We start from the raw sequence: 17,483 nt of genomic DNA on the forward strand, positions 1-17,483 counted from the left end.
GGAAAAAAGTACAAATAAGAAATGCTTTGTGGTGTCTACCAATTAAATCTCATTGTGGGTTTCATCTGTGACCGCAGCAGTTACTATAACTCATCTGTCTGTACTGTTGTCCCTCCAGATTACACACATTCTGCAGGTGAGGTGTTCAATCCAGGCCACGGTCTTCTTCATCCTCATCAGCAGCTGTTAGTTAACTTTCAGGAATCAACCACCCTGCTGGAAACTTTGGAGCCACTCAGCACCTGGTACCAAGTGGGAGTAAAAAAAAGTATCCACCAGTAGCTTCCCATTCATGTCATCTGGAAAGAAGATCAGAAGAGGGTGAGACTGAAAAGATAGTTTAAAATAAATGTATGAAATCCCATTTACACATTCTGCAAGTATCTGTTGAAGCTTTTGAACATTTATTATGTTCACTGATTGGCTCACCAAGAACATTGGGTGCATTGATTCTGCAACACTACAAGTATTTGCTATAAACCTTCAAACTAACAATAAAAAAAAAATATAATTCTATCTTCTAATAATTGTGTTTATCTATTTCCTCGTTGAAGACATGACCTTGGTTGCTTGATGTCATTATTTAAACCATACCCAACAGTCACCTGTTAACAAAATGCTGTATGGCTGGTTTACCTGGTTTTACCTGGGACACTGGGTTTTTGTCTGGCTTATGTAATGAAAAAAACTTTTCTTCTTTGCTGTTTATTTGTAAAGAAATGGAAATGCTTGTGCATGTATTGCAATGATTGATATACGCAAAGTGATGTGCACAAACTTTGGTGATTCAGCTGTCCGTGACCCCTTGTAGCCCTACAAAACTGCAGGCTTGAGGTGGGTAGTGACATGTAGTACAAGTTATTCCATTTTAATTGAATTGAACAGAATTGAATTCTACTTAATTAATTGTAGCAGTGTACTTTGTTGAAGAAAATAGTGAACAAATCAAATAAATAACTAAATAAAATTTAAAAAATCATATTTCTTGTTAGTTAAATTAAACTCTAAATAGTTTTCCACAATACCTATGAAGACTTTGCTACACTTCATTGTGGACATAACATGTAAAAGGAAAAATAAATAAATAAATAAACTATTACCAACTAATAAAAATCATTGATGCCTGGACAGGTTATACAACTTAAGGAAGTCCAGTAATCTGCTGATGTATTTTCAGGATATGTTTTATCTTGGCTCGTTGCTGGGAAAGGCTGTAGTTTCCCCACGACCCTGAACTGAAATAAGTGGTATTGAAAATGAATGGATGAATGTTTCATCTTTGAAAAATCAGTGTCGTTTTGGACTGCTTTAACTTTAACCCCTAAATTTAACCCCGTGTAACAGATATTCACACGTGGTGGAGGATCAGTCATCTATCTTTAAGAAGACAAAATAAAATAAAAAAAAAAGCAAAAGCATTTAATATCATGCAAAATTTTCATTTCTGCAAAAAGTTCCGTGAGAAGAAAATGAACTGATTCTTTAACACTTAAATTAATGTGTTGCTTTTATTTTAAAGTTTAAAAAGGGAGGGAAAAAACAAAGGAAATGAGCATCATGCAGATGTTTGGGAACCAAGCAAAATCCAAACCAAAGCCTCAGTTGTCACAACTGGGGTTTGTTCATAGTCATCATAAGGAAAGATCAGGGGATGCCAGTTTTAAAGCTTTATAAATATTCTGACTCCTCAAACTCTTTCCCAGCAGTTAGCAGCTACTGATCCCTCCAAACAGCTGCTTAACACTGAGCATTAATCTATGTTTTACTCCAAAAGGAGAACTCCATATAAAGAAAAGCATTTTTATGTACAGTGGTTGTCTCTTTAATCTGTAATGCAATTAGAATATAATAATTTACAGAATTGCTTGAGGTCAAGTTGGGGTCTGGAACAAAACCAACTAAAATTTGATAGAAATTGATGTAAGAAATGCAAATTGAAACCTCTGATTGACTGTGAAAGATGCTTAAAAGGATATAGCAGACTGTTGTTGTGCTATACAGAACAAGTTATCTTGCATGAAATATTAAAGGAATCATTGTTAACTTTTTATATTTTGATCAAATCAAACGTTCATCTGCACGTGCAGCTGATGCACAATACACATCTTCAGCATTAAGTTTACCTCAATGGGCTCACTTTCAGTGTAAGCTCTGCAGTTGTATTTGTTTCCTCAGCACAATGCTATCTTTCTTTGTCTAGTTACACTGCAGACAGGCCACACGGTTTAAACCCTAGTGCTCGCTTGGCTGCCACTCCATCCTGTCTTTCCTTCTCCCTCATCATAGCTCTATGAATGATGGGCAAAATTCAAAACACCCCCTTTATAAATCCCTATAACAATAGTTTTTTATTGACTTTGTCATCACCTATGTGACCACACCTTCAGTCCACTGATAATGATGATACAACATGCTGCAAAATGTAAAACAACAGGACATTGTAGTCCTGCTGACTGAATATAAAATGCTTTATGGGTGTTTTCCGAACAAAGAATTTTGCTTTTGCTGTAAAGTTACAGTAAAAGCTTCATATGAACGTTTTATGAGTGAAATAAAAACATGACAGCCCTTATTGTGACTCTTCATCTGTTGTAAAGGTGCTTTTTATTTCTCAGGACAAAGTTTACATTGATTGTATAAACGGGGCTCATAGGCCCTCTTTAATGATAAACTGACTTTTAAAGAAATGCCATACTTCACCAAATGAACAATGGCTGCGAGTTGTTTACTCAAACAAACCCTTTATATGTAAATACAGTTCACATGAATCTCATGTGAGTGCTGGTTCAGTACATTACTACAACCCATGGAAAAATCTGACCTTTTGTATAGTGAATGCCACTTATTTGTACAAATTAAATTAGTGAAGCAGCTTTATTGCATAACTTCTCGGGCAATTATTTTATAACTTACTTAGAATTTTCAGCTGACAAGAAAACAAAACAAACTTTGTTAAGGTTTGTGTCTCTTTGACTCAAAATTGGTCTCTTTTGTATGTTTTATACTGCGGGTGTGCGCGCGCGTGTATCAGCACACGTCGATGGAAGAGCCACTTTTTCTGTCCTTGTCCGCGTCTAAAGGTTTAGTTAATGCTCAGATTTGTGCAAAGTGCGACAGATTAAAACATCCGCTTTTTTTTTTTCTTAACTACGTGTCAGCTGGTTTAAATTTTTTCAGCCAGGAAGCGAGAGAGGCAATGCGGAAGATAATTACTCCCGAACGCTTGTGTGAGTGAGTGCGCCGGCGCGCGTCTCGAATCTCAAGCCACGCCACCACTAAAGAGGGGTTCCCCTTACGGACAGCAGGCAAAGAGCGCAGAGGCTGGCAGAGGCTTTATAAGCATTAAAGCTTGGATAATAAACAACAGGGAAGTGCCGCAGAAAGTCACGCTGCGCTGCGTTTGAACTTTCTGGAAGTGAAATGACCAGATTTGGAGGCTGAAGTGAAGCGGCTCTGTTCCTCATAGTGCGCCCCTACGACTCCCTCTTAATGCCCAAAGAGTACAGAAGAAGGTCCTCCAAAGATTTCGTATTCTTTCCAACTGGAGTAAACGACGAGGCACGTTTAGAGCGAAGAGCAGCGGGGAAGCCTTCCCAAATTTGCGATGAGCTCATACAGAAAGCTGCTCAGGTCGCCCCGTCGTCCGGAGCACCGGCTGTGATGGATGCGCCGCAGGTACCGCAGGTCACCATCACCCCGGAGGGAAGCGGCTCCGCTCGAGAGATTCAGGAGGAGGACTGGGATGATGCAGTGGACAGCACTTTGCGCAGAAAACTGTCCAACTCTTCCATCTCATCTACAGGATCCTCTGTTCTGGAGTCCGAGGATGACTTACTGAGTGACAACGAGAGCAAAAGCAAAGGCATCATTACTTTGGAGCCTCTGATTGATCCTGGAGAGGTGAGTAGTATACTGTTTAATGTTTTTAACGTGGTTCCTGGCTTTTAAAGATCTGTGGCAGGTTGTAACTGTATGAATGATCAGTTCAAGAACAAGTAGAAGCTTCCACCAGACTTCCCTTAATCCTCGGAGGTCTGTTATTACACAGTAACAGGAAAGACCTGATGTTTGGCACATCAGCATATAAACAGCAATCACCGAAATCCTTTGTCAGAACAGACCACTGGGAATTATTTAACTGCAGAGACGAGGCAATTACAGTGATAACATGGTTACTTCAAACTGATTTTTTAGTGACATAAACTTATAAACAAGCCTTCCAGTAAATGTTTCACACGGGGCATTAGTTACGTCTACCTTTCAGAGGTTATTTTTGGGTCTGTTCTGTGCTTATGGATGTTTTGAGCTCTGGAGGATATCACTTGTGATGAAGTTCCTGTCAGAGTTGTCACTTTATTTCAGTTACAACAAATGTAAGAGGAAGAAAAATGTTTAAACAGCACTGGAGAGCCCTGGAAGCCTCCGACAGCACTAACTGAGCTTTGCAGTTAATGATGGACTACTTTGTCTGGAGGGTGTACCATCCTGTTTATTGATTTTTATCATCAAGGCCACATTGAAACAGCTTGCCAGGAAAACCACATTCTTGTATTCGGCTGTAAGAATTTTGGTGCGTCAGTGGATAACTCATGCACTCCAAAAAAAAAAAAAAAAAAAAATCTGTTGTGTGTGAAAGGTGAGATCAGTAAGTTATTGAACTTTATGTTTTGGAACTGTTCGTCCTGATCTTTAACACTGCACATCTCAGCTCACACACCACACTTGAAGGGCTGGTTTTTAGTTCAATCAACTGAGGGTGGCATTTTTGGTAAATTAATCATTATCTGGCAATGAAAAATATGCAGATTTGAACAGAAGAATGTAATTTTTTTTAAGTAGAGGAGCTTGATGATTGTGTCTCTATGAATTGGTAAGTTCGTGTTAGAACATGATTCACTTAGGTGTTTTGGCTCTATTGTTAACACCATAATCTGTTTTTTGTCTGCACTGTCACTATGGTAGACTCAGACTTTGACAAGGTGTGCATTCATGTGCTTTATGGATTGGCCACTTCTCTTTGCCTTCTCCATACAAGGTCTGTAGCCGTCACTTTCCTTTAAACAGACTGAACATATTGCATGTTGTCAAAGTGGACACTGTCCAGACCATCAAGGCTTAGTTTGATTTTTTTCTGAAATAAGTTAATTCTGGTTGCTCTCTACTGGTTAATGAAGATATTCTCTGTTGAAATGGAAATTTGTTGATCAGTTCAACCTTCATGCTCTTGTCCTTCAACCCACGGAAAAACACCCACATACAGATCAGGCTGTCATTGTGTAATAATGTTTTTGTGGTCAGTATCCAATTTTAGCCTTGGCCTTTGACATTTACCAAAGAGCTACTTCAGGAAGTTAAAAACACAAGAAGCTTCTGATCTTCCACACTTCAATGCTTCGCAATACAAAAAAAAAATCCTTGTAGATGGTGCATATTAAAGGTAATTTTGGTGAGTGGAACAGAGTGAGAACATTTAAGCATGTGGAAAAACAGGCTCTTTTTCAAAGCAGGATTTATTTGGGATGATGCAATGCTGTACGTTTGCTTTCTAAAGATGACAACACAGCTTGACATGGGAGCATTAGTTATTATGATAGGCCTGCAAAACTTTAAGTCATATAAAGGTTGATTTTAGTTTTCAGATTTCAGATTTCAGTTCTTTTCAGGTTGCTATTGACAATCTTATTTAGATCAGCACGTTATTGAGTCAGACAGAGCAGAAGACTGATGTTTAAGGTGCTCAGGAACCGATGAGGAAGCAAACATCACCATAGTCCACCGATTATAGTGCACATTTAAGCACTAAAGTATTTCTATTTATCTTTGGTATAGGGAGAAATAATGTGCTCAATGCATTTGACAACTATTAAGTACTTACTTTTATAATTAAAATTTAAATTAAAAACACAATCTTCCAAATTATTTAAACTATCTGCTGTTTAAAATTTGTCAAGCTATGATCATGAATGAGCTTCTATAGTATTAGTTCAAATTTATTTAGAACAATGTTGTTGTTTTTTTGTCCTTTCTGCCCACATGAAACATGAGCAATCTGATAATGTCAAAGTCCAGAGAGGTCAGTTTACCTCAGGATTATCACCTTTTGGATGCTTTAAGAAGATTTTGCTTATAATACTTAAATAAATTCACCTAAAAAAGAGGACCTTTAGATGAACCATAGTCTCTGTAGACAGATCAGTTATCTCCACTCAAAGAGAAGCGATGTAGGTATGTGATCGTTGACATTTGTTTATGTTAATGAAAAAACAACTCAGTGGTGATGCAAAAGGTCAAAAGAAGAGCTCATTAAGTTATGAGAAGAGGCATTGGCCTCGATGTAGGATGTGCTTTGATGCTGCTTCAAGGGGGGTCAAAGGCAAAATGTGTAGACGTCGTTGTGTTTACACCAAAACTTGGTTCTGTTTCCAGTCCTTTTTGTTTACTTTAACACTGTAGATTCTTTATTTACTGTATTTCAGCTTAATTTTACTCAATTTAGTCACTACTAACATGATGAAAACACTCAGGAAAACATCTGTCTGTTAACTCCAGTTGATAATGTGCAGATAAATGTGAAAAGTTGTTGCAATAACGCAGCCATTAAAGTCTTAGGTGCTCACTTTGAATTATGAGTGAGTGAAGCATATCACCTGACATTTAGAAAAGCCCTGGCTGGCTGCAGCTGAGCTCTGCTGTTAGTGAGGAGGTGTGAGACATGAGCTGAGCTGTCGCATGATTAAGAGTCTTTGTTTCATTTCCTGTTTCATTTACAGCAAATAGAATAAAATGATCCTTTTTAAAACTTAAATGTTGGAATGAAGAACAAACATTAGCTTTCATTTCCCACACCAAAGAACTTTAAATTTACCCATTATTATATTTTAAATGATCCTATGGAGGTACAGTATAGCCATACATGTGTGGTGTAAATGGTAAGAGCACAAAAACAACCAAGAAAAATAAACATAAAGACAGAGAAATACTGATAATTCACTCTTTTGTTTAATTATTATTTGTTCAGAGCTTTTTGCAAACTTTAATTTTCTGCAATTAGTCATATGACACATACGAAGCCGCTAACAAGCAAGTGGGTGTTGAGAGGCTTAAAACAAGACCAGTGTCTGTCTGGGTTCTTCGACGTTGATCTTTCAAATTTTATCCCAAATTTCTGGAATTTAATTATGAGCCGCAGCTGTACACAACAGCTGACAGATTTCTCACTCTTCACTCAGGGTGAAATTAAATCTGAATTCTTTTTGCATAATCATAGGATGTGTTTAATTGTTTATTTTTGTTCTTGGTGTTAAGAAGAAGGTTTTCTCTGTTTTGGATTAAGAGGATGAGGCTATTACCACGCCACAATGGAGATGCTGAATAGAGATGTTGAATGCAGATGAGTTTCCATATAACTGACCTACATTGGTGGTTTACATGCTGTGGAAAACTAAAAGCCTGGCATCAGATTTACTGGTCAGAACTGCTTATGTGATCAGATTTCCACTCAGATATTATTGGGTGGACCAAAGTCAGTTTTCACTACTTTTTCCTTTTATTGAATATGTGATCAGGGGCACACAGATAAACTCTAAAACATATGAGCTAAACAGTTGAACTTGTGTGTGTTTTAAATGTTTACAATTAATTTTCTTTATTGTCTTTTATTTTATTGCATTTCTCCAACAGAGCAAGTCTTGGTGGAAGCTAAAGACGTACATCCGGTGGCCCTTCAATGCTACTCACAGGAAAAAGCTGAGCTGGGTTCAGCTAGCCGGACATAAAGGTGGGATATGTTCAGATCCTGTCATACACATTTCAAGTAAATCAAACTGTTATTATTTGAAGAATTTATTATTGGAAAATATTAATCAAAACAACAAAATTTTACCCCCCCCAATAACTCAACATTTTTGCCAAATTAAAGCATTTTGCTTTTTAAAGCACTAAATAACAGATACAGACATTCTGAATTAATTCTGAAGCAAACATTAAACTCATCACTGATGAGCTGCTAGCTTTACATGGAAGAATAATTCAGACGTGTCCACTTGACACATCACTGAAGAATTCCCTCAATTTTCCTGTTTGTTTTATCTCTGTGGTCCTGTTTCCAGTTAGTCACCTCTAATTCATCTCTAATTCATGTGTAACACAGTCTGGAACGAAGCTTTCTGATTACATACACAGCCTACTTTTTTCTCTAATTAAATAAAAAATCTAAATCAAATAAGGGATTTTTATTTTAAATTACCTTCTGGAAGAATTGTGTTTTTTAATAAACAGAAGAAAGACTTCACCTTCACCCATTTTAACTTCTTATTTGCTAACACTAAAGACATTAAATGGGGATTTTTTACGTTTATTAAAAAAGTCTTTGAAGTTCATAAGCAATGTCATGTCAATGATAGAGGTTTTATAAATGAAAAATCTATTGATGAAGTTTTATGGCTGTATAAAACCATAAAGCCTCTGCTTGCTACACTAGAAATAAAAAAATCAGTAGATTCAGCATCATTATAGAATTTTTAATTAAGAGTTTCAGTCACAAATAATTGTTGTAACAACATTTTAAACATTTACTTCATAATATGTAAAGACAACACAGTGAGGTTTTTATGCTTTAAACCAACTCATGGGAATGTGTACGGTCCACATGTTTCTTTTTAAGACTTTTATTGTGCCTTAGCCTATTTTGAATTTGCTTGACAATCATTGTAAAAGGAACTATGTTCACAGAAATGAAGTAAAAACATTTAAACAAGGTTGTTGCTTATCATTGTGGATGACTAGAGCTACTGTAGGGCTGTTGTTTTCCTTTAAGATTAATCTTGGCCTTAGATACGTCTCAGGAATTCACATTCACGTACTAAGGTCACACCCAAGGATTCTAAAATATCTCTATAATCTCCACATGTCAGGTGAGTGAATTCCTTAACAGTCAAACAGAGTCAGGGTATTTTGTGTCTCTGAAAACCATCTTTATCTCATCTCAGGCAACTTCAAAGCTGCAGGTGAGGGTACCATTCTGAAAAAGTACTCCGAGAATGAGAAGGAGTGTTTTGAGAAGCTGAAGGATGACACGTTGCTCCATTTTGTTCCTGAATACCACGGCGTTGTGGAAAAGGACGGAGAGTTTTTCCTGCACATGACCGACCTGCTGACAAATTTTAACCATCCTAATGTGATGGACTGCAAGATGGGAGTGAGGTAAGAAAGTGAGGTATTCATCTCTTTGTTTATTACCAATGTTCCTTTGTTTAGTTTATTATTCCTACTTATTGTCAATCTGTTAGCAGTAAGATTAATAAAATTCTGCACTAACTCGCCAGTTATTTCTCATTTATTTGTTTTTGCTGATTAAGAAACCGATGCTCATGTTCTGTGAGAATGGACTAGTAATAATTAAGAGCAGACGTTTGTCAGTTTAAGTACCCTGACGTGGTTTGGCTTCATAAGGGAACACCTGCTGTAACTGCAAGCTGTATGCTTGGCTTCCTGCCACAGCGGGTGAAGCGCCTCACTGTTTCATGTACACAACTACACAAATACATAAATGCATGAATGCACTCATGAATGTATATATGCATGTTTTTATATGCACAGGAATGTGCACATGCACAAAATGCTTTATTAAACAAGCAAATGCTCTCACACAAATTGTTACAGACACACAGTCAGGCATAGACATGCATTAACCTTACATACAGACTTAAGTTAATTGCTTTACTATTTACTCCCCATTTGTGTGTGTTTGTAATACGAGGCTGTTCATACACTCACACATATGCTCACTCAGGGTGTCCCTGGAGACTCCCCTTTGTCAAAAACACTCAACCACAAAGTTGCAAAACCGCTAACTTGCAGAAACACACACTCAGGCTTTCACAGTTAAGTGTTGCACACAGGAGTCTCCCCTCAGCTTCCCTCTTCGGCACAGAGGAAGTGCAGCTCACAAACTGAAACTGAAATTCACATCTGTTTGCACATAACTCTTTACTTTTTGCCAATGGTGTGTGTGATGCTGTACTGTTCACTAACAAAGATAAGGACCACTACAATGTGTTGTTTTTAGCATAGCAGGCTGCTACTTTTACTGTACTTGCTCCCTTATATGGATCGCTATATATGAGCAGCAGATCTTTCTCATGTTTACTGCAGCAAGGTAAAATTTACTGAACAACCGGAGTTTCTTGTCTGTGTAAAGTCATATAAAGAAAAGTAAACCCTCTTTTAATTATAAGGTTTTACATAATAGGACATAATTAAAAGAAAAATCTGGTCCTAGCCAGTTCTCAAGATTACATTTTTACTACTTCAGAAGAACAGTTAAGTTGCATCTGAGCAAATTACCAACCTATCAGAACAGTGTCCTTTTGATAGATGAGACCAAGGTGGAGATGATTGGCCATAATGCACAGACCCAAAAACCAAACCAGCCTATCATGTCAAACACTGGATGTCAGCTGTGAAGCAAGGTGGTGGAGTGAGATGGTTTGGGCTTGTTTTGCAGCCACAGGACCTGGGCACCTTGCTGCCATTGGGTCAAACATCAACTCCTTTGCATATCAAATTATTCTACAGTCAAATGTGAAATAATCCACCTGCTAAGTTGGGTTATGAAAGAAGACAGCGACACCAGCACAGTAGCAATCCTACAACAGAATATCTGATAAAGAAAAGAATAAAGCTGTTGAAATAGTCCAATCTTAGACTTTTACTGGATTTAAATGTTGTTGCAGGACTTTCAGAGAACTGTGCATAAACAAATGTCAACCAAACCTCAATGAACTAAAACAATGTTCTAAAGTAGAGTGGAGCAAGACTCCTCCACAGTAATGTGAGTGACTGATAAAAATAGAAAATGATTACTTCACAGCGGTGCTGCCAAAGGAGGCTCCACAACTGCTGAATAATTTCTTCTGCTTTGTTGTTCCCACACTGCTTCTTCATTTTGGTTTGGTTTCTTTTTAATAAAATAACAACACAATGCAACATGTGCTGCTGTTGTCATGATCAGATTATTTTTCATAACGCCCTAATGTGTAAAACCTTAGAATTAGAAGAAGGCGTATTTTCTTTTTCAAATGACTGTATAATGTCTCTCAAAGGGGTGAATCTGAAACAAACCTTTAGAAACACACTCAGAATTGTGTCTATAGACAGAGAATACTTCAGTAAAGTTATTTTTCCTGCCACTGTGAAAGGACATACCTGGAGGAGGAACTTGTGCGAGCGAGGGAGCGACCCAAACCGAGGGAGGATTTATACAAGAAAATGGTGGAGGTGGATAGTAATGGCCCGACTCCTCAGGAGCATTCCCAACGGGGTGTCACTAAGCCTCGCTACATGCAGTGGAGGGAGACCATGAGCTCCACCAACACCCTGGGCTTCAGGATAGAAGGAATCAAGGTAGTCATGTTTTCTGTGCTGAATCTAGTGACATATTGTTAATATGTCACTAGATTTAATAAGAATGAAGCTTTTAGTAAGGAATGGCTTCTGTCAGGAATCCTTACCACCAAGGTCTGATTAGTGGAGTGATGCATTGAGGGTTGCTTTCCTGTAATGTCTTCTCATCTTTGCATTGGAAGTTTGGATCTGTGGACCTGTTGGCTACCTATTTAACCAACAACCTTTGTTCCCTAACACACACTTTGAATGACCAGACTGTTCAGGGTTCCTGACTTATGCTTTAAAATGATGGAGGATGCTTTGCTTTTGGGGGTTTTCAGTGCTATAAAATAGTTATTTTATTCTTCTCCAGATCTGTGCCTTGATACAGTTGTGTCTCGCAGGTCTACTTAAGCTCTACAGATAGAAGTGTGACGACTGAGATATCTTAGTCTGTTTTTTCTAATGAATTAACAAAATGAATCATAAACTTGATTTTGTTTTGTCATCTTAAGATATACAGTCATTATATGTGGAAATTCCTGCTAACAAGGAAGTTGTTATATTTATTTATTTTTGTCTCTTTAGAAACATGATGGTACATGTCGAACGGATTTCAAGAAAACCAGATCGAAGCAGGATGTCATCAAGGTGTTCAAGGACTTTGTAGGAGGGGATGTCAACATCACAGTACGTGGCAGTAAACTCATGTACACACATATACTTACTGTTAGACACAAGTTAGACACAAACTTGCTTTACAGTACTGTGCATAAACAGAAAAGGTGATGTCGGAGCCTTTATTAACTAAAACGTGAGCTGTGTGTGCTCTCACATCCTTATTAAATGTTTAGACAGTGCTTACACTATTCTTTGTTTTCTCTACCATTTCATTGGAAAAGGTTAGGTCCAGTTTAACAGCAAATATTGGGCCTAATCCAGATCTGTATTTAAACACCTAAAGCAGAGCAATCCCTAATGCAAGGCAAAAAGTAAATACTCACACTATAAGGTGCTTTGAGTTATTGGTTTTCAAACACACACCCTGCCTACACCTTTCTATGTTACAAATGTGTATTTTATGGATTCAGATTAAATTTATTCAACAGCTTTTTTCTGTTTTTACTTGAAACACAGATGTCGTATTTGAACAGGCTGGCAGAGATCCGGCAAGCCCTGAAGACGTCTTACTTCTTCCAGCGACATGAGGTAATCGCCAAGCCAAAGACAGATATTAAGAGTTTGTGTGTGTGTGTGTGTGTGTGTGTGTGTGTGTGGATGGTTGAAGGGGGGGGGGGGGGGGGGGGGGGGGGGGGGGGGGGGGGGGGGGGGGGGGGGGGGCGGGGGGTGGGAGGAGTTTAATCTGTCACATAACTGGGTGTGTAAAGGGCTTATTGTTTTTGTTCTGTGATTTTCTTTTTTTTTCATTTTAATATGCATTCATTTCTACTATGTAAAGCACTTTGTGTTGCCTTTGCATGAAAAGCGCTTTATAAATAAAATTTGATTTGATTTGATTTGATTTGATCACTGATCTGCTGTGGAAATGAGTCACAAGTTAATGGAAGAAAAGTTGTGCTTTTGAAAATTTATCTGAAATCCCACTTGAGGTACTGACACTATTTTTCCATTTTGGATCATGTGATGACCAGGGCTGTCTTACACGCATTAGTCAACACCAAACATAACATTTATCTTTTGCTAAATGTTATGTTTGTCAAGTGTAAGATTAGCACAGATTAATGATTAATTCATTTGCTAAAAATCAGCTTTTCCAACACACACACACACACACACACACACACATATATATATATATATATTTATTTCAAGAAGTTTTACATGCAAAATAAATCATCAACACAATGGCTGGTTTCTGCTTTTAAACAAAATGCTCTCAGCCTCAGAAAGATGTAGGAGGAAGAATCACTATTGACCAGTTCTCACTCTTTTCTGGGTGAGGCTCTAACAAGTTTTGGGAGAAGCTAGCAAAAGCTAGGTTAAGAAAAGTAGACTGGTGTGCTTTCTTTAGCTTGCTAAAATAGCTGAAGAGACTTGTTCTGTTTAAGGGTGTGATAGCATTAAATCATGAAATCAGATTTTGAAAAAAACTTTTATGTCTTATCCAAAGGTGTTACATTATGAAAAATACCAGAGAGGACACAGGTCCACAGTCTTCATTAGTCAGAAAGCTGTTTCACAAATATAGCCCATAAACAGCTGAGTTTTCCCACTTACCTATTTATAAACTGCTGTTCCAGCTCTTAATCTGAGGTACATGATTAGTATGCCCAGGCATGTCCAAAAGTCTGTTTCTTTTCTTGGGTTTTCTCTCAAGAAAAGAACTTTTATTGTTCTCCTTTTTTCTATTTTGTTTTCTCTCTGTCACACTCTTATTTGCAATCCAGTGTTGCTGAGGAAAAAGCCAGCTCTTCCTCTGGGACACACTGCGTCCTGGGCAGAAAGTCAGTGATATGTGACTGAAAATAAACTAAGTGCAAGTTTTATATCAAAAGTCCTTGAGCCTATGTGCTCAGTGAGAGGTAGCAGCCGTTATCATTATATTCCTGTTTGTTCTTTACAAGATGAGAGTAGGAGAGTTTGCAGAGACCTGTTCTGGGAGGCTGGACTGTAGGTAGAGTTCATTGTAGGAAGGGACTTATTTTTTAGTGGGGTAGTTAATCCCTCCTGCATAGTTTGAAAGAGTTTTAAAACCAATTCTAAAGAGCCTTGATGTTGTTTTGGTGGCAGATTGTGGCATTTTCTGTGACATTTAATGTTGTTTATTCCCCTTAATAACAACAACACGAAAGGGCTAATAATAAACCCTTCTTATTTTTCCTTAGGTCATTGGCAGTTCTCTCCTCTTTATCCATGACGACACTGGCAAAGCAGAGATCTGGATTATTGATTTTGGCAAGACCACAGCCTTACCAGAAGGCCAGACATTAAAACATGATATTCCCTGGCAGGAGGGCAACCGTGAGGATGGTTACCTGTGGGGGTTGGAAAATCTCTACCACACGCTGGAGTCTGTAAGCAATGAAGAGCCTAACAAAGAAACCTGTTGCTCAGTTACCAATGAAAACAGCCAAACAACAGAAACATTTGACCAGTAACCAGTTGTTTTAATGGACTTCACAGAGTTTTATATACTTTGGTTTGCTTTAGGTGAACTGTAAGTACAGAAATGCAACTACAACAGATGTTTTCTTTAAACAAATGTCACATCAGGTGCATCCACTGACATGAACAGAAATGGCATAATGGACCCTGAACTGAGAGAAGCAGAGAATTTCAAACAAATAACTGAACGATTGAGCAAATGCACTGACACTAATTCAACTTCCTACAAAGCAACAGAAGTGAAAGTGGGGGGATTCTGCATTTCAGTTTCAGAGGCAAGGAGTTAAATGTGCAGAAAATGCTCAGAACTGAATCATAAGATCAGTGTGCACAAGTTTACAACTCAGGTTGCATATACCATCTACTGCAACTATCAGCTTTGATGAGAAATTAAACTGTTCAGGAAGAAACTGACTGACAGACCTCACAGTTGTATAACTACAGCGTTAACACATTACCCATGATAGCACTGCACACTGCATTATGATCAGACTACATTATGTGTGCCCCTGTTTTGGAGTACCATATTTTACTGTTTATCAAATTACTTGCTTTTTATTGATTTAATCTTGTAATCAAACTTGTAATTACTACTGCAATACTTAATGCTGCACTGTTCGTCATACCACATATAGTGTGGGTTATTATAAAAGCTCAGATATGATCTATGTTGTTAATCATTAAATGAATCAACATGTGCATGAAGTCTAAATGAGAAGATTCAGTTTCTTTTGTGTTTGCACAGTTAAACACTATTTTGATCCTGTACACGTTGCTCAGGACTCTCTTTTACATTTAATGTCACTGAAGCGAAAGTGAGCAAACACACACCAATTAGATGATGTTATGACCCGGCTTGGCTAGGGAAGGAGGAAGTAACAAAAGAATAATGCCCATATGTAAGGTAGAGTAATAAGGTATTTATTTTCCCACGTGGCAGGTGGAACGTAAAATGACAGAAACAAACTGGAGGGATAGGCGGGTGGTGCTGCTCAAATCAAACAAACTAATAAAACAGAACAGACTTCATAAGGGGAAAACAACAGCCAGCCTAACTAAGGTTCAAATCAAAACAAATAAAAACCTAACTGGCTGCACTGAATCCAAAACTAACCAAACACAACAGAAGCAGCACTGATAACTTGCAATAAACAAAAACTACTCTGAAAGTAGACAGGTCTAACTGACCCACTCTCCAAACAATTAACAATTACAATGATCTTACAAAACTCAAGCAAAAAGCCTTAAAGGCGCAACACTAGACCAAAGAGGTCAGACACAATTCAATAACATTCTACAAAGCACAGCCAAATGAGCAAGAGTCTTTACCAAGAGAGCAAAATGTCTAACAACACAGCTGCTGGAAGGGGGCCTGAGCAGCAGCAGCGATTGGTCCAGAAGGCAATGAACCAGGGAGCAGGTGAGGAAGGTGTGGTGATGTGGAGCCAATCCCAGCCAGGCGATGATGACTTACATACATACAAGATGGATTAAGTAGTTCAACAGATGATAGTCACAACAGAAGAATAAATATTGATTTATCTGGGGAAAGTGTAAATGGAAGAGTGAAAGAATATGAAGTGTTTTGGATGTTTTGCACTTTAAGCTCAGTTTGGATGAAAATATAGAAAAAGATTTTACGCCAATGTGAAAGAATATTCAGTAAACCTATTGAACTCAAACATATATGTTTTTTGTTTTACCTTATAATAAAATAAACCATTTACTTGTTTAGGTTCAACAAAAAGTCACATGAGTGATGTCAAAACATAAATACTCAGTAGAAACATCCACTTAATGCATTTTTAATGCATCTGTGTTGTATTTCAAAACTGAATACCTCCTCCTGCTGGGGAAACACAGGTATTTTTACCACTGCACCTGTATATGCAGAGTAACTATTTGTAATGGCAGAGATCAACCATGGATTCAACATTAGCAAAAACAAAAGAAGAAAAATCAAACAAAAAAATTATGTGCAGAGGTTTACTCCAGTGAACAGTGTCAGGACTAAATTCTCTTCACTTAGACATTCATAAAACCACCTACTGGCTAAGTACATTTTACTGGGACTCATGGCAAGAAAGGTAATTCAAAGTATTTTACTAGTTAATCAGTAGTTTCTGATCAAACACCGTTTCTTTTGCAAGAAAAATGGTTCTAAAATAAAAGCAAGGCTGAATTTTGTATCTTGTTATTTAATGTGTTTGAATGTAACATATTTTTGTACAATAGAAATTATTTTCAGTGTTTTTACAGACAAACTTTATTGTACTTATTAAATTTCAAACAAATATATAATTTAATACCAGCAATACACTCACTAGGTGATACATCTGGACTACAGGGAGGCCAGCCAGGTACTGACATTCTGTATCTAAATAACCATTGATCTCATAGGTAAGAACATCATCTTATTATTAACATGCATCTCTCTAAAGGTTTTATATATGCCTCTGCATCAATAGTGCTGTCATAACTTACCTATGCTTTTAGCATATTTCTTATGCAGAACCAGACAGTGTGTCCCAAAAGCAGACAAATAATTGGACTCATTTGAACATGTGTCCAGTCTTTCTTTCCATCTGAGATGAGCTTGTTTCCAGAGAAACAACTCTGCAGCATTTCTTCAGAGTTGATTGTATCTGGCCTCCTTCTTGCCTTATACACTTTCAGGTTATATTTCTGGATGCAGCGGTGACTTAAATGAAAATACTCTTCTAAAGTATTCCCATCTCCATGAGGCTATATTGATCATAGAGACATAAGGGTTTTTCCTACAATACTGCCTAAAGTTCACTAACATCAGACAATGGTTTCTGGGCAAAGAGCTTTGCCCAGATACCTGAAACTTCTCTCAGTTTTATGCATTGGAGATGTTGAAAGACCAATGAAAGACATTGAGAAATATTTTTTTGCAACTTATTACTGAGTCTTTGGAATAAAATGTTGAGCCACACCCTATCCTAACC

The 17,483-nt window shown here is 37.6% G+C and overlaps 1 protein-coding gene across 1 annotated transcript; it reads left to right on the forward strand.

Annotated features, from left to right (window-relative positions):
- The first annotated feature begins 3,256 nt into the window (after window positions 1-3,256).
- itpka (inositol-trisphosphate 3-kinase A) lies at window positions 3,257-16,666 on the forward strand. The gene is made up of 7 exons (XM_041971864.1): window positions 3,257-3,900; window positions 7,681-7,777; window positions 8,988-9,201; window positions 11,199-11,403; window positions 11,974-12,075; window positions 12,523-12,594; window positions 14,232-16,666. Exons 1-7 carry the CDS (start codon window positions 3,490-3,492, stop codon window positions 14,502-14,504), a joined length of 1,374 nt encoding a protein of 457 aa, XP_041827798.1. The 5' UTR covers window positions 3,257-3,489; the 3' UTR covers window positions 14,505-16,666.
- Window positions 16,667-17,483: the final 817 nt, after the last annotated feature.

This window comes from Melanotaenia boesemani, chromosome 20 (genome assembly GCF_017639745.1).
Source record: "Melanotaenia boesemani isolate fMelBoe1 chromosome 20, fMelBoe1.pri, whole genome shotgun sequence".
Lineage (NCBI taxonomy): Eukaryota > Metazoa > Chordata > Actinopteri > Atheriniformes > Melanotaeniidae > Melanotaenia > Melanotaenia boesemani.